General features: G+C 47.3%; 2 protein-coding genes across 8 annotated transcripts in view; one reads left to right on the top strand and one right to left on the bottom strand.

The window, feature by feature from the left end:
• Positions 1-24,391, top strand: part of GLB1L2 (galactosidase beta 1 like 2) — a 46,793-nt gene that overhangs the window by 14,869 nt on the left and 7,533 nt on the right. For all 4 annotated transcript variants that reach the window (XM_078339215.1, XM_035265165.3, XM_035265161.3 and 1 more), the window contains exons 5-10: positions 1,146-1,254; positions 10,802-10,894; positions 13,488-13,569; positions 19,432-19,502; positions 22,312-22,396; positions 23,975-24,112. In XM_078339215.1, coding sequence (XP_078195341.1) covers positions 1,146-1,254; positions 10,802-10,894; positions 13,488-13,569; positions 19,432-19,502; positions 22,312-22,396; positions 23,975-24,112 — 578 coding nt within the window. The remainder of the gene's footprint in view (positions 1-1,145; positions 1,255-10,801; positions 10,895-13,487; positions 13,570-19,431; positions 19,503-22,311; positions 22,397-23,974; positions 24,113-24,391) is intronic.
• Positions 18,323-24,391, bottom strand: part of B3GAT1 (beta-1,3-glucuronyltransferase 1) — a 47,314-nt gene continuing 41,245 nt past the window's right edge. For 2 of the 4 annotated variants that reach the window (XM_078339218.1, XM_035265166.3), the window contains exon 7: positions 18,323-18,885. The gene's annotated coding sequence lies outside the window, so the exon portion shown is untranslated. Of the gene's footprint in view, positions 18,890-24,391 lie in introns of all 4 variants that reach the window. The other 2 variants (XM_017977667.4, XM_078339220.1) reach the window with 1 other exon arrangement.

Consider the following 24,391-nt stretch of genomic DNA (forward strand, 5'->3'; position numbering starts at 1 on the left):
GGCACAGCTTCTGTCTCCACTACCCAGGGTCACTTCTCAGACACTGATCCATTCAGCTTGGCACACTCGCCCTTGACATGAACAAAGCCAGGGCAGCCTCCCCAGTCCCTGCGGATTAGAAAGCTGTGTGCTACCGTCAGCGATTTCCTCGGCTCAGCTAGGGCCGGGCAGAGGAGGATGAAGGGTTTAACCGTCTTAACTTAGAAGCAGGGGGAGCTGTGGCACTCAGACTGCCCCCCAACCCTGCCTATGTGGCACCTGCTCATTCATGAGAGGGGCATGTGGGCACAGCTGCAGAGGGGCAGTCTGGGTGGGAGTGAGAAACCTAACCTGTCAGGTGGGGTTAGAATGTGGGGGTGTCAATCTAGAGGAAACTGCTCTCTCCTCACCCATTGTTTTACCAATAGAAATGAGATAATTTCCTAACCTGTTTAGGACTTCCAGACCAGGGCAAGGGGAGCCTCAGAGCCTTTTGTTAGAAACTATGTGTCTTTTCTCAGAACCTGAAGTGAGAAGAAGGAGCCCTGACTCCAGCTTTGGAACTAATCCATGCTGCCGTGTTCCTCTGGGGAGTTTGGGATCACAGCAACTGGGTGGAGGGAGAATTCAGCTCTTGCTCACCTGTTGCTCTGTGCTGAGCTGTGCACAGCCCATGCAACCGATGCCAAGGTGTTGGCCGCATTGGCAAGGAGAGCGGCTGCATCATGCTCAGCCCCTCACAGTCTCCATCAGGCTTGTTTTTCAGGGTGACGCTGGAAGGTTGTGTCTCCATCCTTCCACAGCCTCAGTGATTCCTAACCCTTTTGGCTTTACCCTCTGTAATGGGATCATAGAGCAAGTTCTTAAAAACTGGGCCTGGGGTCCTGTGAAAAGATTTCATCACTGCTGGCAGCCAGGCTCTGTAGCTGTGGAGCTAGAAATGAACTTCTACCATGGTGTGTCCTTGGGAAGGGAAGTTGTAGGATTGCGTGTGGGTGCTCGTCCCAGAATCGGTTTGCACAGTCTCCGGGCTGAGTGGGGTGGAGGAGGGCACAGGTCATTCTGGAGCACTGTGGGGCCTCTCCCTTCTCATGGCACCAGCAGCCTGCTCACAGCAAACGCACTGTGACACTAATGTCCTCCCTTCTCTCCCTTTTTACTTCAAGCTGGCTACTCCAAGACCCTGGCATGAGGCTGAGGACAACTTACAAGGGCTTCACTGAAGCAGTGGACCTTTATTTTGATCACCTGATGTCCAGGGTGGTGCCACTCCAGGTACAAGCAAATGGGGTCTTCTTTGATCTTCACCTGTCTTCCTCTAGGTAGTGGATCACCCTTGGTTAGTTCTCAGACCAAGGGGCTTCCAATGTTCTTGAACACAGGAACATGCTCTTTCCCACTGCCTGAGACTGATAACCGAGGGACTTGCAATAGTTGTCTTTTGAAAGATCTCTGCATTTCAGTGTTGTTTCACTTGGGTGTGTTACTGAAGGGACAGACAAATGTAAGGGCTCACATTGTCACATATGGCGCTGGAGAGATAGGGATGCCATGACAGCCAGGAACACCCATCCACTGGCATCTCCACAGTGTCAGAGATAGGGATGCAGTGACAGCCGGGAGCACCCATCCACTGGCATCTCCACAGTGTCAGAGAGAGAGGGATGCAGTGACAACTGGGAACATCCATCCACTGGCGTCTCCACAGTGTCAGAGATAGGGATGCAGTGACAACTGGGAACATCCATCCACTGGCGTCTCCACAGTGTCAGGGAGATAGGGATGCAGTGACAGCCGGGAACACCCATCCACTGGCATCTCCACAGTGTCAGAGATAGGGATGCAGTGACAGCCGGGAACACCCATCCACTGGCATCTCCACAGTGTCAGAGAGAGAGGGATGCAGTGACAACTGGGAACATCCATCCACTGGCGTCTCCACAGTGTCAGAGATAGGGATGCAGTGACAACTGGGAACATCCATCCACTGGCGTCTCCACAGTGTCAGGGAGATAGGGATGCAGTGACAGCCGGGAACACCCATCCACTGGCATCTCCACAGTGTCAGAGATAGGGATGCAGTGACAACTGGGAACATCCATCCACTGGCGTCTCCATGGTGCCAGAGAGATAGGGATGTCTTGATAGCCGGGAACACGCATCTATCTACCAGTGTCCCAATAGCATTGTGGCTCAGTTCTGCGCAGGTTGGAGCAGGTTTAACCTTTGCCTATAAGACTGCAGGACTTTTTGTGTATTATAAAATTCCTGTTGCTGACTTTACGAGATACTTCCCTCTGCTACCAAAAAGGTGCTGCATGGTACACATTTACTATTCAAAACATGTGTTAAAGTAAATTTTGGGAAAGGAAGTATCTTAATATTTTATATAATAATTGGAAGCTGTGGAAAGCAGGAATGGGAAAAATCAACCCAGTGGTAATGTCATAAAGAATGACATTGAGAAATTAGTGTATCAATAACAAATTAGTACAAGTCAGTGGTATGGAATACTCACTTCACACATAAATCAAAGGGAACTGCCAGATAAAACACAGGATACTGTTACATTTGAATTTCAGATAAACAAGGAATAATTTTTTAGTGTACATATATTCCAAATATTGCATGGATCATACTTATGCTAAGAATTTATTTGTTGTAAATTCAAATTGCACTTCATGTCTGGTATTTTTGTTTACTAAATCTGGCAGCTTTAATTGTGATAGGAGCAAGGAGCTAGAAGTCATTAGCCTAGATCTTGCTGGGAAGCTGGAGCCACTGAGGGGATCAGAAGGTTGTAAGAGTTGGGTGGGCAGCAGGAAGACCATCCTGGGAGCAGGCTTAGAGGCACTTGCAGACGTGCAGCAAATCACCGATGCTTCTTCTTTTTTTTTTTTTTTTTTGAGACAGAGTCTCGCTCTGCAGTTCCATGGTGTGATCTCGGCTCACTGCAACCTCCACCTGCCGGGTTCAGTGATTCTCCTGCCTCAGCCTCCTGAGTAGCTGGGATTACAGGAGCTTCCCACCATGCCTGGCTAATTTTTTGTCTTTTTAGTAGAGACGGGGTTTCAACCTCTTGGCCAGGATGGTCTCGATCTCTTGACCTCATGATCCTCCTGCCTCAGCCTCCCAAACTTCTGGGATTACAGGCGTGAGCCACCGCACCCTGCCAATGCTTCTTTTTCAAATAAATGATAACATAATAATTATTATTTATTTAAATTGACATATTTAAATAATAACACAATTATTTTATTTTTGTTGCTGTTGTAGTATAGTGTACATAACATAAACATTGCCATTTTAACCATCTTTGAGTGCACAGCTCAGTGGCATTGCGTACACCCACACTGTTGTGTGCCCATCTCGACAGCCTTAGTTCAGGCTGCCGCCAGCAAACACCTAGACTGAGTGGCTCACAGACCACAGAGATTCATTTCTCCCAGGTTTGGAGGGTGGGAAGTCCAAGGTCAAGGTACTGGCAGGTTTGGTGTCCAGAAGGGCCTTCTTCCATGGCATATACGGCCATCTTATTGACATAACCTTACATGGCAGAGAGGGTCAGAGAGCTTATAAGAGCAGTAGCCCTGTTTGTGAGGACTTTGCTCATGACTAATCACCGCCGGAAAGTCCCACCTCCTAATACTTTCATGCTGGGGGTTAGGATTTCAACATGTACATTTTGGGGGAACACAGTCTATTGCATCCACTGTCTATCTCCAGACCTTATCTGTGTAAACTCTGTGTAAACTCTGTGCCTGTTAAACTCTCCATTCTTCCCTCTCTGCATCTCCTGACAACCATTCTACTCTCTGTATTCATTTGATCACTTTAGCTACCAAATATACGTGAAATCACAAAGTACTGTGACTGGATTATTTCACTTAACAGTGCTCTCAGGGTTCATCTGTGCCAGAATTTCCTTCCTTTGAAAGGCTGAATAATATTCCATTGTATATATATAACACATTTGTTTATCCATTCATCCATTGGTGAACATTTGGGTTGCTTCTGCCTTTTGGCCACTATGAATAAGTCTGCTATGAGCATGGGTGTACAAATATCTTTCTGCGTCCCTGCTTTCACTTCTTTTGGGTATATACCTAGAATTGAAATTGCTGAATCAACTTGTCATTCTACATTTAGTTTTTTTAAGGAAATGCCATACTGTTTTCCAAAGAAATTGCACCAGATTACATACCCACCGGCAATACACAAGCATTCCAATTTCACCACATCTTTGCCAACACTTGTTATTTCCTGTTTATCTGGAGAGAACCATCAATAGGTGTGAAGTGGTCTCTCATGGTGGTTTTGATTTGTATTTCCCTAATGACTATTGGAGTGGAGCATCTTTTCATGTGCTCATTGGTCATTTTTATATCTTGGGAGAAATGTTTATTCAAGTCTTTTACTTATTTTTGAATCTAGTTGCTTGTTTTTATGTTGTTGATTATAGGAATTCTTTTTACCTTCTGGATACCAATTCCTTAATAGGTCCTTCCAGGACTGGGTCCTTCCTTTCAAGGTAGCAGTTTCCCCTTTGGCCCCGGGTGTGTCTAGAAGTGTCTGGAAGCTAGGGCCTAGAACGGGGACCTCCTGACTCTGCCGGTGCCCTTTCCTACTGTGGCTGAGCATCTTGTATTCAAGATGCAAGACAAAGTCCTCTTTACTCTTCGCTCTCCTCTCTTTAAGCAGAAGGAAGGAGCCACTTTTGTTTCTATGAGCTGTGCTACCTGGGGTTGGGGGAGGGATGTGCAAGAACTCCCTTAGCCATGCCAGCTGGTGTCTCCTTAGACCGTGTGCCACACTAGTATACTGGCTGTAGCCCATCCTAGCACTAGGAGTTGCCTAAGCCTTGTGGTCTTTGTGTCCTAGACTGCCTTTCATGTTTACCTAGGATTCCAGAGCCACTTCAGTCCATGGTGGTGAGGATTGCCAAGAAACTCAAGTTTCAATCGCTGGGATGGGCAGTTTCTCTTTGGCTTGGGCTGGTCCAAGTGCTCCCTCTAGGTGGATGCTGGCTGAGCCCAGCATGGCTTTATTCTGTGCTATGACAAGGCAGCACTAAGTTCACTGTAAAGTTCCCCACTTGCTGTGCTCTCCCTTCCCCAAATGCACAGATCCTCTCTCCTTATTGGTTGGCTACTGCTGGGAGATGGGAGAGGGTGGCATCAGTGGTGTAAGGCTGTCTCTCTTGGCTGCTTCAATGTCTCTTTTGTTGATATGAAGTTAAAATCAGATACTGTGACTGCTCACTTGAATTTTGGTTTTAGCGATGGTGCTTTTCTGTGTGCAGATCATTGTTAATACTTGATGTTGCAGCAGGACAGATGAACAGTGCAGGCTTCTATTCCACCCTCTTGCTCCTTTGTCCCTGATTTTCTTTTAGTATTTTTTTGTAATGTACAATCAGTGTACACATATTTTACCTCCATGATTAAATATATTCCCAAGTATTTTATTGTTTTTGATGGTGTCTTCAATGGAATTGTTCCCTGATAATGTATGAAAACAATGGATTTTTGTGCATTGATTTTATTTATCCTGCAACCTTACTGAATTGTTAGCTGGATAGGTTTTTTTTTTTTTTTGGGGGGGGTGTGGGGATCTGTACTGCTTTCTGCATTTAAGGTCATGTTGTTTGTGTACAGAGATAACTTCTTCCTTTCCAACTTGGGTGCTTTTATTTTTTTCTTAACTAATTGCTCTGGCTAGGATTTCCAGTACAATGTTGAATAGAAGTGCTGAAAGCAGGAATACTTGGTTTGTTCCTGACCATATAGGAAAACTTTTCAGTCTTTCACCACTGAATATGATGTTGGCTGTGGGCTTTTCGTATATGGCCTTTATTATGTTGAGGTAGTTTCCTTCTGCTCCTAGTTTACTGAGTGTTCTTTTTTAATCATGAAAGAATATTGAATTTTGTCACGTGGTTTTTTTCTGCATTAATTGAGATCATCATGTGAGTTTTCCCTTTAATTATGTTAATGTGGTATATTACGTTGATTGATTTTTTTTTTTTTTTTGAGATCAAGTTTTACTCTTGTTGCTCAGGCTGGAGTGCAATGGTTCTATCTCACTATCTCAGCTCACTGCAACCTCCTCCTCCCAGGTTCAGGTGATTCTCCTGCCTCAGCCTCCCACGTAGCTGTGATTACAGGTGCCCACCACCATGCCCAGCTAATTTTGTATTTTTAGTAGAGATGGGGTTTTACCCTGTTGGTCAGACTGGTCTCGAACTCCTGACCTCAGGTGATCCATCCAACTTGGACTCCCAAAGTGCTGGAGTTATAGGCATGAACTACCTTGCCTGTCCTTCACTGATTGATTTTCACATGGCAAATCATCCTCAAATTACAGGAATAAATCCCATTTGATCATGGTTTATAATTCTTTTAATATGCTGCTGAATTAAGTTGGTTAACATGTTGTTGAGGGTTTTTGCAGCAGTATTCATTAGGACTGTTAGTCTGTGTTTTCTTTTCTTATAGTGGCTTTTGTTTGTAATAAAGGAAAAATGTGTCAACTTGTTTTTCACACTTCTATATCCAGCAAAACTCATAAATGAGGGAAAAATTAAGAAATTCCCAAAGAAAAGCATAGAGAGTTCATTACTGTATTCTACCTTATAGAATAAGGTAGGAAGTGTTCCTTCTCTTTCAATTTTTGGTAAAGCTTTGAGGAAGATTGGTGTTTTCTTTAAATGTTTGGTAGAATTCACTAGTGAAGCCATCTGGTCCTGGACTTTTCTTTGTTGGGAGGTTTTTAGTTACTGATTCAGTGTCCTTACTAGTTATATGTCTGTTCAGATTTTATATTTCTTCATGATTTAGTTTTGGCACATTGTATGATTCTGGGAATTTGTGTGTTTCATCTAGGTTATTTAATTTGTTGGTATACAATTTGTTCATATTCCTCTTTTGTAATCCTTATTTCTATAAAATCAGCACAGTAATATCAGTTGTTTCTGATCTTAGTTGAATCATATCTTGTTTTCTTAGTTTATCTACAGTTTGTCAGTTTCATTGATCTTTTCAAATAATCAACTCTTGGTTTCATTACTTTTTCTTTATTGTTTTTCTATTCTCTCATTGCCTATCTCTGCTCTAATCTTTATTATTTCCTTCCTTCTGCTACCTTTGAGTTTAGTTTGTTTCCCTTTTTCTGTTTTTTTAAGGTGTAAAGTTAGGTTGTTAGTTTGAGACCTTTTGTCTTTTAAAAATATTTATAGCTATAAAATTTCCCTCTTTGCACTGCTTTCACTGTAATTCATAATTTTGTTTTCATGTTCATTTTTCTCAATATGTTTTCTAATTTCTCTTGTGATTTCCTCTTTGGACTATTGGTTAAGATTTGATTATTTCCACATATTTGAATTTTTCAGGATTTTCTTCTTAGCTATTGATTTCTAGTTTCATTCCAGTTTGATTGGGAAAAATAAAGCTTTGTATGATTTCAATTTTTAAAATTTATTAAGGCTTGAGGCTGGGCATGGTGGCTCATGTCTGTAATCCAAGCACTTTGGGAGGCCGAGACAGGAGAAACACTTGAAGTCAGGATTTAGAGACCAGCTTGGCCAACATGGTGAAATCCCTTCTCTACTAAAACATAAAAACAATTAGCTGGTTGTGGTGGTGGGCACCTGTAATCCCAGCTACTTCGGAGGTGGAAGCACAAAATTTGAATCTGGGAGATGGAGGTTGCAGTCAGCCAACATCGTGCCACTGCATTCCAGCCTGGGCGACACAGCAAGACTCTATAATTTTAAAAAAGAAGAAAAATTTATTAAGGCTTGTTTTTTGGCTTAATATATGGTTTATCCCAGAGAGTGTTTTAAGTACTCATGAGAAAAATGTGTATTGTGCTATTTTGGGGTGGAATGTTTTATATATATATACATATATATATAAATATATGTTAGGTCCAACTGGTCCATAATATATATAAAATATATATATGTAACATATTTTATATATATATAATATATATAACATATTATATATATAAAATATATATATATATATATAAAACATTTTCTATATATATATATATAAAATATATGTTAGGTCCAACTGGTCCATAATATTGTCCAAGTCCTCTGTTTGGTTACTGATTTTCTGTCTGGTTATTCTAGCCATTATTGATATTCAGATATTGAGTCTCCTATTATTATTGTAGAACTGTCTATTTTTCCCTTAAATAAATTTTGCCAGTGTTTGTCTCATATACTTTGAAACTCTGGTGTTTTGTGCATATATGTTTATAATTGTTATATTCTTTTGGTGAATTGAACCTGTAATCATTATATTTATTTTATAATGTCTTTCTTTGTCCCTCATAACAGTTTTTGATATAAACTCTATTTTGTTTGATATTAGTAAAGCCACCCCTGCTCTTTTGATTGCTGTTTGCATAAAATATCTTTTTCCAACCTTTCACTTTCAACCAATGTGTATCCTTAGATCTAAAATGAGTATGTTGTAGACAGTATATAATTGGACATGGGTTTGTTAAAAATCCATTATGCCAATGTACGTCTTTTGATTGGGGAGTTAAATATATTTATATTCAAAATAACTACTGATAGAGAAACATTTACTTTTGCCATTTTTTTTGTTTTCTGTATCTCTTACAGCTTTTTCTCCCTCATTCCCTCTATTACTGCCTTACTTTTTATGTAGTTGATTTTTTATAGTGACACTTTTTTATATTCCCTTTTAATTTAATTTTGTATATATTCTATAGATATGCTCTTTGTGGTTACCTCAGGATTATATATAATATACTAAAGTTTTGACATCCTGTTTTAAATCGATACAAACCTATTCACTTGTACATAAAAACCCTACTTCTTTACAGTTCTGCCCCTCCACTTTATTTTACTGATGTCACAAATTATGTCTTCATATGTGGTGTACCCACTAACATAGATTTATAATCATTTTTATCTGTCTTTTAAATTTCATAGAAAATAAAAATATACATTGTAATTAAAATAATAATAGTATTAAAAAAATATATTTTTCATGTGTCTATCTTTACTGGAGAACTTTGTATCTTCATCTAGCTTCATATTACACTTGCATTTTTTCATTTCAACTTTAAGTGCTTTTTTTCTAGGACAGGTCTGCTGGTAACAAACTCTCTTAGCTTTTCTTGGAGAATTTCTTAATTTTTCCCTTACTTTTGAGTTTTGCTGGATATAGAAGTGTCACAAAAAAAGCTGACACTTTTTTCTTCCAGCACTGTGACTGTATCAGCTCATTGCCTTCTGGCCATAAAAGTTTCTGGCTGAGGTATCTTTTATAGTCTTATTGAGGATCCCTTGTATGTGACCAAAACTTTCGTGGCATTCAGGAATCTCTTTTTGTCTTCAGTGGTTTGATTATAGTGTGTCCCTGTGTGGTTCTCTGGAAATTTTGAAATCCTTGGATTTATATAATCATGCCTTTTCTCAAATTTGAGAAATTTTCAGCTATTATTCTGTATACATAATCTCCCTGCCCTTTTATCTCTTTCTTCTAAGAGTCCCATAATTATTATATTAGTCTGCTTGATGGTGTTGTGTAAGTCTCTTAGGCTCTGTTTACTTCTCTTTATTCTTTTATCTCCTCAAACCTGATCATTTCTGATAACCTGTGTTTAAGTTTGCTTATTCTTTCTTCTGCCTGTTGAATTCCTCTAGTGAATTTTTAAATTTAGATATGGTATATTTCAGCCCCAGAAGTTCCTTTGGTTCTTTTTTAAAATAATCTCTGTTCCCTTGTTGATATTCTCATTTTCTTCATATATCATTTGCCTGCCTTTAGCTCCGTGAGCATATTTACAACAGCTGTTATGATCTTGCTCTATGAGTCTGGTATATGTGTTCCTTCAGATACTGCTTTTGGAGATTTATTTTGTTCCTTTGATGAGTCATATTTCCCTGTTTCTTTTTATGTCTTGTGTTTTCTTGGTTGAACATTGGGCATTTGAAAAAGTAGACACCTATTTCAGTTTCTGCAGTTTTTTTCAGGGGAACCCTCACTAATTAATGGGCCCCTAAGCCCAGAGATCAACCCCATGTGAAGACTTAAAAGCTGATCTTTTCTGGGCATGTGTTGCCTGTTATCTGTGTGTGCTCCCGTCCCTACCTCCCTGGTCACTTTCAAGTGTCTTTGATTCCTAGAGAGTCTCACTCCCTTCTACTCGCGGCCTTAGATGCTCTTCATTTTCTTCTGCTTGTAATTCCTTGCCCCCAGGCATCCAAGGGTTTGTAGTCCTCTGGTAGTTTTCATATGCTGCGGAACCTGCCACTGCCATCTTTAGCTTCCAGCCTGAAGTCCAAACTATGCTGACGATTCTTGTGTGAGCTCCATGTCAGACAAGACAGAAACCAGTACATTGGGTAGAACATGTTAGAACATTGTAAACAAGGGGCTTGGAAGTTGGGACCAGTACTCTTGACCACACCACGCTACACTGAGGAGGGGGTGGGGCAAGAACTTGTGGAAACATCATAAAATTTTGTATCATTTTGCATATGGCTTTCTGGTTTGATTTGGTGGTCACTTGTTTCTTAGACATTTGACTGATTTCCAGAACTCCTATTAAGTTATTTTAGTCAGTCTGGAGTTGTTTCCTTGATGGGAGAACAAAGGCCTGATGCTTCTTCCTCCACTGTCTTATTGATATTACTCTTAAATATACACCAAATCTTTTGAGATTTTAATTTTCAAATGAGATATTTTGCTAGTCATTGGTGATGGGTGTGGTGGGTTCGATACTACAGTTCCCCTACAAACTCACCTCCTGGTTGTCCATCTTTTCTCCCCAGTACAAGCGTGGGGGACCCATCATTGCTGTGCAAGTGGAGAATGAATATGGTTCCTATAACAAAGACCCTGCTTACATGCCCTATGTCAAGAAGGTAAGAGTCCTCTTGGTGTGTTTCTTTATATTCCTTCCTCTGGTGTGTGTTATGGGCTGTGGTATGACATGTGGGTTTAATATTTATATCATATTAATACATCTTCTAACATAGTTTATTAGTGAATTTTCTCCATTGTTTTATTTCAACAGGGTTGTCACTTATTTACTTGCTGATTGAATTTCATCTGGAAATTTCAGTACACACGTGGCATTGCAGGGTCTGGGAATAAAGGAATTGGCTTAATTTCGTGGTGATGATTAGGAAGGCCTCCTGGAGAGGCTGCTTCAATTCCAGCATCCAAAGCAGTGGTTCCCAGCCCAGGCTGCACACTGGCTTTATCTAGGGAGTTTTAAGCAATCTCTGCAGCCAGGCCATGTACCGTACCAACCCAGGGGTTCTCAGACATCTGATTTTAGTGTGTAGGGAAGGCTGAGAGCCACTGACTCAATGCATGACTGGCCAGGGAAGGGCAAAGCCACACTTAAAAGAACAGGTTACAGTTCAGATCTGGTTTCTGTCCCTTAGTAGTTGAGACCATGAAAAAATACCTTGAGTGTTTTCTAAGCCTCCTTTTTCTTTTCTATAAAGTGGGACTAATAAGAATATTCACCTCTACGAATTGCGAGTATGATGTAATATCATGCAACTCGGTACTGTTCTAGTAAGTTGTCAACAAATGAGACCTTGACAGAATCATTGGCATTTGTTGTGTAATACTTTGGAGGTGTGGCCGTGGTGTGAGCTGAGGAAGCATAAGTGGCTGCAGACTCCACCTGTCTGAGGGCTGGATGGCTTTGGGCCTTGATGCTGGGGCAGCATCCCTTCTGCTGTGACATGCAGAGCATTTTCCATCTGGAAATTAATTCACTCCCTTCAGCTTGTGGGTTTGTATGTACTCTTCCCCCTTCTCACCTGCAGAAAACCCTCTTAGGAGGGAGCAAGGCCGTGTCCAGGAAGGGTGGCATTCCTCAAGCTGGAAAGGGGCAAAGTCCATCCTATGACCATGCCCAGCCATCGCTTGGAGTAGGCCACTCCTCCAGCTTCCTACAGAAAGATCCCATCCTGGCACAGGACTTGAAGTGTCTCCTGCTATACCCCATTTCCTCAGACTGTCTGTTGGGCCCTGGGACCTCTCAGTAGTTGTTGACTTAGTTACTCACCTACAGAAGAGAGCCCCACGAGAGGAGAGCAGAGCTCCCACAGCACTGTCCCTCCACTCATGCTTCCCTGGTGTCTGGGTGGAGGTACTCCTGTGTGACTCAGGTGGGCAAAGAAGCAGCAGTGTCCAGCCTCTGTGTTCCTGAAGCTCTGAGGAGCATGCATCAGCCTCTCTGTGAGGCTGCTGGGATGAAAGAACAGATGCCTGCCCCCAGGCTAGCTCGGAGGGTCTCTGGTGCTCAGGAAGAAGTAATTATACCTTGGGAGGTGGAGTCAGTAAACTAATGCCCAAGAAATGTTAAGTGTGTGTGTATGTGGCAGGGACCTAAGTAAACACTTGCTAAACATCAGTGAATGACTCATTAGTGTGAGGTGGCAAATGCAGGGCTCTTAATAAATCCTACATGGCCTCACCTGAACTCTGCAGCTCCACTGTGCCGAGACTAGAGCCCCCTCTGCTCTTTCCTTCCCAGTGTGTGAGACTGGACATGAGCCTTATTCGCCCAGCAGATGATCTCCCTACCTCCCCACTTCCAAAAGACTTCAGTGGAAATAAACAGTTTTGTCATAATATCTGCAGGGAAGATTACAGGACGACCCCTCTGCTGGTGTTTCTGATCCAAAAAAGCCCAGAACCTCAGAGCAGAGCCTCTGGTTCTGGGTTCAGGCCTATCTTTCATGGGCCTTGTAACCCGTGATGCTTGACTTCACCCCTCTGAGGCACGTCTGTACTGTGAAGATATTAACTGCGAGGCTTGCATAGGACAGTCGTGTAAAGTGCTGAGTGGAAGGCCTGGCGTGGCAGTGACTGCTCTGTGGATGTCAGGGGACATTCTGTTATTGTTGTCATTGCCTCTCAAGCACAACGTTCCTTCCACTTCACTCTGCTTTATAGCCTGTGAGGACGCTTCCTGCTGTTCTGGGCATGAGCAGCACACCATGGGCATGTGAAAGGGCATGGCGGGCCTTCCTGGGCCTTGCCATCCCCCAGACCCACACCAGCCATAAGGCCTGTTGCTTATGGTATGGGTGAAGGGAAGGATGTCATCCTGCAGGCCTGACCTGCTTGCTGGAGCCCAGCCGGCAGTGGTGGGTGACATATGGCAGCAGGCTTCCCTGAGCCAGCTGTGGCGTGGACCCGCTGAGGCATGGTAGCTGGCCCATGGGGCACATTCCAGATCTGGAGCAACCAAGGGCTGTCCCAGCTTGCCGGTCCTGCTCCTGCTGTGATGGGAATTCATACTGATTGGAGCTGTGCTGAGCATGGCCGGTGCAGACAGCAGGAGACTTTTCAGTTTTCAGCAGAGAAATAAAAGCTTTATTTGGCATTTCTCCCCCTAGTTCTTCAGGCTACCCCACCACAGCTATATGTCACCACAGAAGCTCTTGAGGAGCCAGGGCATACTCGGACCTATCTGATCTTCCCCTGCAGGCACTGGAGGACCGCGGCATTGTGGAACTGCTCCTGACTTCAGACAACAAGGATGGGCTAAGCAAGGGGATCGTCCATGGAGGTACGCACACTTGCGTGGGGCCATGTAGGGCAGCAGCGGCCTTGGCCAGGCTGTGCGCACTTCCCCTCTGGGACTGTGACCCAAGCAGGAGTTTCTCTGGTGCCTGTTCTTTTCCTGTGCATGTGGCACTGGGCTGCAGAGGGTCAGAGGGTCCGTGTGAGACATCGTGGTGTGTGGCTGGCTGGGTGGCTGTTTTCCTGCCCTGCTGGGTGCTCGGGATTTAAGGGCACTCTGAAGATGACTGTGGGCTTCCTGTTATCAGAAAATTGCAGCTCTTTTTCCCAGCTGCATGGACCCTGAACCTGGTAGTGACCGTGAGCTCCTCTCCTGTCCGCCTGGCACCCAAGCCATCCTTAGCTTTATATGCCAGTTGTGGCTGGAATTCCACAGGCCTCAGCACTCACCTGCCAGCAGCGCTTCTGGCCTGCATTGCTGCAGTAGCATTTTCACTGCTGATTCCACCATGTGTTCTCAGCATATCGGCCTCTGCGTGCCTCTGAAAATGTCGTTTGGATGACCTACCTCCTGCTGAACGCCAGGCGTCCCTGTCTCACTCAGAATGAAGCGTAGGTTCTGGGAATGACCTCGAAAGGCCTCTCCACTTGGCCTCCAGGACCTGGCTGAGCTCCCTTCCTGCTCCTTCCCCTTTGCTAACTCTGTTCCACCCTCTTTACTGTTCCTCCCACATCTGAAGCCCCACGCCTTGGGGGCTTTGCTCTTCTTCCAGAGAGCTGCATGGCTGTTCTCCGTAGTCACCTTCACAGTGAAGCTTTCTCTAGCACCCCACTTGAAGTTGAAGCTCCTCCTTCCTGGGGCTCACCCAGTCCATCTCCCTGCTTTCATTTTGCGATCTCACATTCGGGGTAGTTTACTTCACTGATCTGTTTCACCTAGCAGTACTCTTGGCAGGCCTTGAGCTTCAGCCACCTCTGGCTGTGCTCTAGGGCCCAGGCGTGATTTGTGTCCTGGGTGAGCGTAGCGTCCTCCCATCGATTGCAGCAGGACCCTTCCTGCAGCCTTGTGCTATCGTGCTTGTGTCTGCTCTAGCACATCCCACGCTTTCTTTTCCTTCTTTTGCATTTCCCTTCACAGACCGAGCTCCTGGAAGATCTCTCTATATCCCTACAGCAGCGCCTGGCATGTGGCTGCCACTTAGGGAGTGAAGGTCCATGAATGGGGAGGAAAAGGCTTTTGTCCCCAGGCAAAGTGAGTTTAGTCAGGGACGAAGACCCTGTGTCTCTGGTGTGGGGAGGACCAGTGGTGATTCCCAAAGTTTCCACGTGGTGGCACTGTCTCCCTTCCGTGCTTCTAAGGCCTGCTCCAGGCTCCGGAGGGGCTGTGGCTGTGTAGGAGACACCTTTTGATGCTGGAGCACGTTTTTAGTGCTTGGCAGTCTCCCAGTTACAGGCCTTGCATCTAGCTAGGAGTCTCTACTGCTTCTCCCTGTGGCCCTCCCACCTCCAGGCACCCACCTGCATGCCCCTGGTGCCAGCTGCTGCCTGGAATGATTTTTTTAAATTAAAAAAATTAAATGGTCTAAAAGTGAAATAATAGAAAATGTTGTTAGAGAAATACAGTGTTGCCTGCTCTTCATCACATTCTCCAGAAATGACCATTTTCAAGTCTGACTTTTTCTTGGGATATTTCACTTCTTAATTCTAAATACTGTGCATATAGAACCCTGCCTCATTTGCTTTAAAATTCTGCCTATTGACTTCTTGTTCCAGTGGGTGATGGGTGTTCTTTCCTGCCCTCCCTGCACTTTCCTGCCAGCGTGGCTGTTCAGTCCTGGGAGGCACCAGTGAGGGCCTCGTGGATGTGTGAGGACGGTTCACTGAAGGCGCCTGCCACGTGGGTGATGCCCTGCGCAGTGTCTGTGAATTCTCCGGGTGCCAACCCACTCACTTTGCAGTGTGCTTAGTTTTCTGTGTAATTATTCTGTTTGTTTTTCTTTTCATTTCAATTCTCTTTCCTACCCTCAACCCCTCTGCTGCTTTCTCTTTTAAGCAAATGCTTTGTCAGAGACATCCCAGACACCTGTGCTGGTGCTTCTCAGGTCCTATACCTGTCTGATTCTTCTGGGTCTGATCTGGCTGTCTGGAGGCCTTGCTCTCATGGTTCCGGCCTGCATGGCGGCGGGCTGCTGCGTGGCAGCATCCTGCGTGGAATCCTGTTTTCTGGAGTTCTGCGCGCATTGCTCCAAGACTTCCCAGCACCTGCTGTTGCTGCTGCAATACAGGACACTCCGGTTCCTGAGCCTTTCCTGTGTCTGCTCCCTTCTTGTCTCCTGCCATGTTCCTCAGGAAGACGGCCCTCCTCTTCATGTGGTGCTGCGGGTCCTGCGAGCCTGCACTGTTAATGCTCACTGTGGCGGGCTGTGTGTCTCTGATGGTGTTCCACCCTCTTGTCCGTGGGTCTTTCAGTCGTCCTGGTGTTTGTGTATTCAGTGCTCGTATCGATTCTCTACATCTTTTTATTTTTCTTTCTTAAATCTCTTTGCTCTTCAATTTTACTTTCCGAGTGACTTCCTGAACTTTTATCTTCCAGTCCTCCCCTCATTTCCTGGGTCACATTTTTCTTGAATGTATTTCTCTTCTCACAGCATACTTTAAAAATGGATACTACATTTCTTATTTCTCTCCGAGGGTAGTTGGCTTTTTTAAAAAAAGCTGCCTGTATTCTTCCTAACCCTACCCCGCGCTGCCCCTGTTCCTGTCTCCCGCGCTGCCCGTGTTCCTGTCCTTGGCGCTCCCTGGGTTCCTGTCTCCTGCACTGCCCGTGTTCCTGTCTCCTGCGCTGCCCGTGTTCCTGTCTCCTGCACTGCCCGTGTTCCTGTCTCCTGCGCTGCCCGTGTTCCTGTCCTGGGCGCTCCCTGGGTTCCTGTCTCCTGCGCTGCCCGTGTTTCTATCTCCTGCGCTGCCCGTGTTCCTGTCTCCTGCGCTGCCCGTGTTCCTGTCCTGGGCGCTCCCTGGGTTCCTGTCTCCTGCACTGCCCGTGTTCCTGTCTCCTGCGCTGCCCGTGTTTCTATCTCCTGAGCTGCCCGTGTTCCTGTCTCCTGCACTGCCCATGTTCCTGTCTCCTGCGCTGCCCGTGTTCCTGTCTCCTGTGCTGCCCGTGTTCCTGTCTCCTGCGTTGCCTGTGTTCCTCTCTCCTGCGCTCCCCGTGTTCCTGTCCCTGGAGCTGCCCGTTTTCCTGTCCCTGGCGCTGCCCGTGTTCCTGTCCCTGGCGCTGCCCGTGTTCCTGTCCTTGGCACTGCCTGTGTTCCTGTCTCCTGTGCTGCCCGTTTTCCTGTCCCTGGCACTGCCCGTTTTCCTGTCCCTGGCGCTGCCCGTGTTCCTGTCCCTGGCGCTGCCTGTTTTCCTGTCTCCTGCGCTGCACGTGTGCCTGTCTCCTGTGCTGCACGTGTTCCTGTCCCTGGTGCTGCTCGTTTTCCTGTCCCTGGTGCTGCCCATTTTCCTGTCCCTGGCGCTGCCCATGTTCCTGTCTCCTGTGCTCCCCGTGTTCCTGTCTCCTGTGCTGCCGGTGTTCCTGTCCCGGGTGCTGCCCGTGCTCTTTCCCAGGCGCTGCTTGCCTGTCTTCCTGCTGCCTGTTCCACTGTCTCCTGCACAACGGGATTCTCTGGATAGGCCCTTACCCATCAGATGAGAAAAGAGGCTCTGTGCTGCCACTCGGGAGCGCTGGGTGTGGGAGAGAGTGTTGGCAGTTCTTCCCTGTGGGGTGATTGGGCCATGGTGGCTTTTTCAAGAAGAGACACTCACTTATCAGTGTTTGGGGTATGTCTAGCACTGTTAAGTGTTTCCGGAGAAGCCCTGGGTTCTTGCTGCCACTGTTCTGGGCCAGGCCAGGAGCAGGCAGGAATGTGCTATGGAGACTGCCTGCTTCCCCCTTCCACCCTCCCCTCTACCTCCCCGCACACGCCCACTCCTGCAAACACTGGGGCCCAGCATTCTCAGGCAGGATGGCCCCTGCAGAGGGGATGGGCCCAGGTGGGACCAAGGATTGAGGCTGGGGGTGGGGTGCCACCTCGTGGTGCTCTGGGCCTGGTGTGAGTGGGGTGAAGCCTTGGACCAGAGCTGGAGCCGACTGTCACCTCTTCTGTGCTCCTAGACCGTTTACTGTCACTGTGTCCTCTGTGTCCCAGGAGGTCCGATGACTCCTCTTGTTCCTGTTCCTGGTGGCCATCTACGTGTCCCCCCCTCTTGTATTTGTGAGGTGTCAGGAAGGAAGGACAGAGATGCTTGTGTTCACTTAGCCATGTGCATTCTGTGGACTTTGAGACTTCAGTCTACTCAGTTTCAGAGTGGCCTCCTGTCTTCAAAGGGCTTCTGGTTTGAGGGGAGGGGGGCCTGGGTGCAGGGTCTCACTCAGTGGGTTGCTGGAGGGCAGTGATCAGGCAGGGCCATGGGTTGGTGTCATGGGGTCCCAGTGTTCAGCCCCGCTCTGTGACTACCTTGAGTCAAATGATTGTGACCTGGAAGCAAATTGTTGCACCTCCACAGAGCCTCAGCTGTCGCTTGCGTTTCTTCACTGGCAATCAGGGGTTTATGTCCTGTAGCAGAGAGTCAAGGTGGCTGGGCTTGCCAGTCCAGGTCAGCTTCTCTTGTGTGTGCTTAGGCCTGTAGAAGCCCAGGCCACAGCCATGCGGGTGAACTGACTATTAGGCAGACATCAGGCAGGTGAGGGGCCCCAGGGTCAGGCTGTGCTGCTGGGGTGGGTGCGGGGATCCCTGGCTATCAGCCAAACAGAGCACACATTTCTTGAGCATATGTTTCAATGATGGAAAGCCACTGAAAACAGCACTTTAAATTTTAAAAGGAACGTATTACGGGGTCAAATACAGAATTAGCCCTTCTCAAGAAGTCAGAGAGGAGTCTTCCTTTAGATCATCACCCTGGACTAGGTGCTTGGGGTGCCAAGGAAGGATCAGGTTCTGGTTCTTACAAAAGAACAGGAACAGAAGTGCACACTCGGCTTGTAGAAGTCACAGCTGATCGGATGTGAGGGCGATCTGGCTGCGACATCTGTCACCCCATTGATCACCAGCATTGATTTGGCTGATCTGGCTGGCTAGGCGGATGTCCCCTTCCTCCCTCACCGCTCCATGTGCGTCCTTCCCGAAGTTGCGCACTCAGTCGAAGAGGACGACCATCCCCAATAGAGGAGGACCGGTCTTTGGTCAAGGGTATACGAGTAGCTGTGCTCCCCTGCTAGAACCTCCAAACAAGCTCTCAAGGTCCATTTGTAGGAGAACGTAGGGTAGTCAAGCTTTCAGGACTCCAGGCACATCCAAATGAGGTGCTGCATGTGGCAGTCTGCCTTCCTTAAAAAAAAAAAAAAGAAGTCACAGCTGATTAAGGTTGGGTGCCTAGCAAGTGACTGCCTCTCAGCTCTGTGCTGCGTGGCAGAACCTCCAAGACCACAAAATAAGTCTAGCCGACTTACTTATTTTTGTGAGACAGAGTCTCACTTTGTTACCCAGACTAGGGTGCAGTGACATGATTTCAGTTCACTGCAACTTCCGCCTCCTGGGTTCAAGTGATCCTCCCACCTCAGCCTCTCGAGTAGCTGAAATTACATGCATGCACCACCAAGCCTGGCTACTTTTTTTGTGTTTTTTAGTAGAGATGGGGTTTCGCCATGCTGGCCAGGCTGGTCTCGAACTCCTGGCCTCAAGTGATCTTCCTGTCTCAGCCTCCCAAAGTGCTAGGATTACAGGTGTGAGCCACTGTGCCTGGCTGTGGTTGCCTTCTAATTGGAGGTGGGAAACAGTGTCAAGGCCGGTTACTTTATGGTGCTTGTGGATTGAGAAGGTCCCTGGCTCTGGGGCAATGCTTTGTCTCTGTCTCCTCTTCCCCTTAACAGTGCTGGCCACCATCAACTTGCAGTCAACACACGAGCTACAGCTACTGACTACCTTTCTCTTCAATGTCCAGGTAAGTCCAGCCCTAGGGAAACTGCCACCTGCCCTGCTCAGCGGCCTGCAGGAGTTTTGAGTGCTGGCCAGTATGCTCAGCTTCCCCAGCGCGGGGAGCCGAACTCAGAGCTGTTGGCCTCTCGGCCACCCGCCCATTCCTCTGTGTGCCAGTGATGCCCGCTGCCCACAAACAGCTCCGAGGGCTACTGTGTAGGCTGACGCAGTGCAGATGGCACCCACTGCCCCAAGAGAGGGACCCTTTTGGTGCATTCCTAGAGGACTCGACTTTTGTCGCCTCAACTAGCTCTAGACTTGCTCCCAGGGATTGAGTGGGAAAGAAAAATTTCCCTGTCCTATACTACATAAGACATTTAACCTTAACCTGTGAGATCCCTGCAGTCCTAGAAAGATCAGCATCATCAGCAAGGCAGAAAGCATGGTCCACTCTAGGTCCAGAGAGAGGGAGGAGTTTCCAGATGTCCCTCAACATCTGTCAGACTGATAAGCATTTACACCGCACTCCCATTCTGACCTCTCTTGAGCTCATGTGCCCCTCAGAAGGAGATGGATGGACTGGGGCCAAGCTGTAGCCCTCTGCAGAGCTGAGAGGCCCTGGCTTTCCCCTGGCTCACTGAGTGGTGGGAACGCCCCGGACTGTCCCCCTGCCGCATGGTCACACTGGTCCTGGGCCTGGAGTGGAGCTGTGCTTGGATGGACAGGCATGGATGCCTGTGGAGATGCTGGGCTGCTTTCCATTCCAGCCGATGGTCTTTCAGAGCAGGGCTGCATCCTCAGGCACATCTGTGTGGAGCCACCATGGCTGTGTGGGGCCGCACGTGTGTTTGCTGTGGCTCCTCCTAGAGTGCAGATGCCAGAGTGGGTGGGAGGCTCCCAGGTGGAAATGGGAGGGCTGGCCCCACTCCCAGATGGGCTCCTGTGAGGCGGCTCAGGCAAGATCCAGCAGGGTCCTGGCCTTCCTTCCTCGGCATTTCCTGAGTGCCTGCCCGTGTATGCAGTGGGGTAGGGGGGCCTCTCACACTTGTGACTAAGATGACTGGATCTTGCACCCTGTGCTTTGTGACCTTGGGCAAGTTACTTAACCTCTCTGTGCATCTCTTTCTTCTTCTAAGTGGGAATGATCATAGTCCATCACTTTATGGTGTCAAGTCACAGGGTTGTCTGAAGATTACATGAGGTAATATTTGGAAAGCACCCAGCACAGCAGCTGATACAGCAGAATGCCTTATGTTTAGCCTGCAAGGTCATGCTTAGAGAGGTAGCCATGCCCCAGCCTTCCCAGGCTGGCTGTCCTGCTAACAGAATGGCCCTGCTGAAGCACTTTAAGATGTCTTCTCTCCTTAAGGAAGGGGACTTGGACACCTCTTTGTCTAAATCAATGGCTCTCTGAATGCACAGTGCAGGCCCCACGTGTGCTCCAAGTGGCGATGTCCAGTAGCACCTCACTTGTCCTCTGCGTCCACAACTCACGATGGGGAGAACTATGCAAGTGTTTCTTGAGCACTTCCTACCCGCCAGGCGCAGTGTGCTGAGGGCATAATGTGCACTCTCTCATTTAATTCTCCTTAGTCATATAAGCTAGTGAAGGAGACAGCCAGAGAGTGCATGAGGCACCCTGTAAGGAGTGGCTTGGGAACTGCAGTCTCCCTGCAGGGCTCCAGCTCTTAGCCAGTTGTGCAGTACGGTGGCCTGGCCCATGCGTGGACACCCACCTTCTCAGCCCTGATACCCCCACACCAACCAGCTCGCTTCTGGCATGGGAGATTTCTGACTTGCGGGACTTCGAATCCGCTTCTCCCTTTTTAGTGGCTTAAACATGGTGCAGTGTGTCTCTTCTTGGGAGGTAGGTGGCTTGTAAAGAAAACCAAGCTGCCAGTCTTGCTAAGAAAATTCTTGTAACTACTTTGGCTTTAAGCTGGGTATGGCTGGTCCCTTCTACTCAACAGACTATAAGTGTGTCCCGTCCCCTGTGTATGCAGTTGCCCTCTGAACTTAAGGCCATCACTGATGTAGAGAATACTTAACTGTCACTGAATGAGTGAGGAAGGCTGTCTTGCACAGAGCCTGAAATACTAGCGTGTTAGTCTTTACACGTCCCCCAGGTGCTCTGGGTTTCTGCAAACATGCAGAGTGGAGCATGATCCCAGGAATGATCTTGGCCTCCTTGGGGCAGTCCTATGCCAAAGTCAGTATTCAGAAAGAAGATTTAAGATTTGTTGAGTGACCAGCCAGGGTATAAATCCAAACTTTATACTGGCTGCAGAACCTGCACTGTGAATGGCTACGCTGTAAGACCCTGATTTTCTGACCAGAAAATGCTGCAAACTGCTGTTTAAACTAAGCTGGACCTTGAAGAGGGCCCACTTTAGAGCATCTGATTATTCTGCTAATGAAGGGAGTACCCAGGGGGTCCGCGTCCACATGTCCCTCTCAGATATGGAGCTGCCCTGGGTAGAACATCCCCCTTCCCGGAAGCGGACAGGCAAAGCTTGGCTTGATCCAGAAAGCAAACCGGTGTCTTCTTGCTAGCACGATTGCAGCATGAAAACCATCAGGGTTTGCCATATTGACTTTGGGAGGTTTTTGGCTCTATACCTTCTGGTGTGGAGTCCACATGTGACAGGAGAGCAGGTGGTGTGCAGGTGAATTTGGCCCTCACCACTGTCCCACCTCCAAAGGCCTCTAGGCAGTAGATATGCAGCCAGGGGAGAGTGGAGACTGCAGAGATCCTGGGGCTCCCCTCCATGAAGCGCTTCCCTCTTTTTTGTCTGGCCAGACTGCTTGTCTAACTCTCATTTTGTGGTGTCCAGGGGACTCAGCCCAAGATGGTGATGGAGTACTGGACGGGGTGGTTTGACTCGTGGGGAGGCCCTCACAATATCTTGGATTCTTCTGGTGAGTGCTTGCAGTTACTACATCCAGCATGTGTGCTGCTTAAGAAGTGAGAATGGGTTTCTTAGTCACCTGCTAACTGATGTAAGTCAGCCATAGGGGGTGCAAGACTGCTGGGATTATCTGCGTGCAGAAATTGACTGGATATTCCTGAGTCATTTGTCTTGACACTTTGATGAACAGGAAGGCTTTTAACATTGCTTGTTCATGTTTTTGTAATTAGAAGAGTAACGCATGCTTATTGGAAACATCCGGAAAATACAGAAAAAGGATAGAGAAGAAATAAAAATCCCGGAGCCCAGAGAAAACATTTAGATGTATCCCATGCAGGCAGTTATTTATATATCTCTACAGACAGCTCTGTACGCACACACAAAGACAGATGCACTCACACGGTGTCACCTGCTTGTGCTAGTTAATGCACGTACTGACAGCTTTCTATATGACCAAATACAGATTGACATCACTGTTTTAAAGCATGTGAAGAGGCCGGGCACGGTGGCTCAAGCCTGTAATCCCAGCACTTTGGGAGGCCGAGGCGGGTGGATCACGAGGTCAAGAGATCAAGACCATCCTGGTCAAAATGGTAAAACCCCGTCTCTACTAAAGATACAAAAAATTAGCTGGGCATGGTGGCACGTGCCTGTAATCCCAGCTACTCAGGAGGCTGAGGCAGGAGAATTGCCTGAACCCAGGAGGCGGAGGTTGCGGTGAGCCGAGATCGCGCCATTGCACTCCAGCCTGGGTAACAAAAGCGAAACTCGATCTCAAAAAAAAAAAAAAAAAGCATGTGAAGAACCCCAGTCTAAAACACGCTTTGAGGACCCAGTCGCTCGGGTCATTCCCAGTGGTTCCGTGAAGCCGCCATCTGCGTGAGCATCCCGGAGCCTGCGCTCTGCGCACCTGGCTTTCCCTGTGGTGAGCGGCGCAGCCTCAGGGCCCTGCTGATGCACACGGTCATCCCTCAGTCCCCAGAAAGTTGGTGGCCGCTTCCACCGGTGCTGCTGAATGAGCACACCCATTTCCCACAGATTCAGCAACTCTGCATATTAAAATAACTTTTAATATTTGTCTACCCAGCACATCATTTTAGTCTGCGTTTCTTTGATTTATATTAATAAAATATATATTTATCAACCATTCATTTTCTCCTTTGCTATGATCTTGTCATGTCATGGTTTACTTCCTAACAAAGGTAGAAGGGGGAGGTATCAGAGTTTTCTCTCTAGGGATGTGTCCCATCTTTGTGCATTTGAGACACTTGGTCAGGCAGATTCACCTGGTGAGATCGTGCTGGCTGGAAGGCCCTGGCCAGCCTGGGCTGCAGGTGGTCTGCATGGAGCTCGGAGACTTGACCAGGATTTACAAACAACTGGAGGCTGGAGCTCTGGGGCCATGATTCTGGCCCACACTTCCTCCACCCCTAATCTTCTGTGATTGGGGTTTTAGTGAGAGCTAGAATGACAGAGTGACAAGGCTGGCCTTGAGGTGGGACTGGGAAAGAGGAGAGTAGTGAAGGGAACCCGGCTCGTCTAGGACTTTAAGTCACTCTGCACATCCCCTTTCTCCCTCTTCTGGCAGAGGTTTTAAAAACAGTGTCTGCCATTGTGGATGCCGGCTCCTCCATCAACCTCTACATGTTCCATGGAGGCACCAACTTTGGCTTCATGAATGGAGCCATGCACTTCCATGACTACAAGTCAGATGTCACCAGCTACGGCAAGTATTCATCAACACTGCCTTCCCTGGTCTGCCCTGCATGGGCATGGCTGGGGCTTGCTGTGGAGAGGCCCTCAGGGTCAACTTCTGCCTTCCCTGGTCTGCCCTGCATGGGCATGGCTGGGACTTGCTGTGGAGAGGCCCCCAGGGTCAACACTGCCTTCCCTGGTCTGCCCTGCATGGGCATGGCTGGGGCTTGCTGTGGAGAGGCCCTCAGGGTCAACACTGCCTTCCCTGGTCTGCCCTGCATGGGCATGGCTGGGGCTTGCTGTGGAGAGG

This window comes from Callithrix jacchus, chromosome 10 (genome assembly GCF_049354715.1).
Source record: "Callithrix jacchus isolate 240 chromosome 10, calJac240_pri, whole genome shotgun sequence".
Lineage (NCBI taxonomy): Eukaryota > Metazoa > Chordata > Mammalia > Primates > Cebidae > Callithrix > Callithrix jacchus.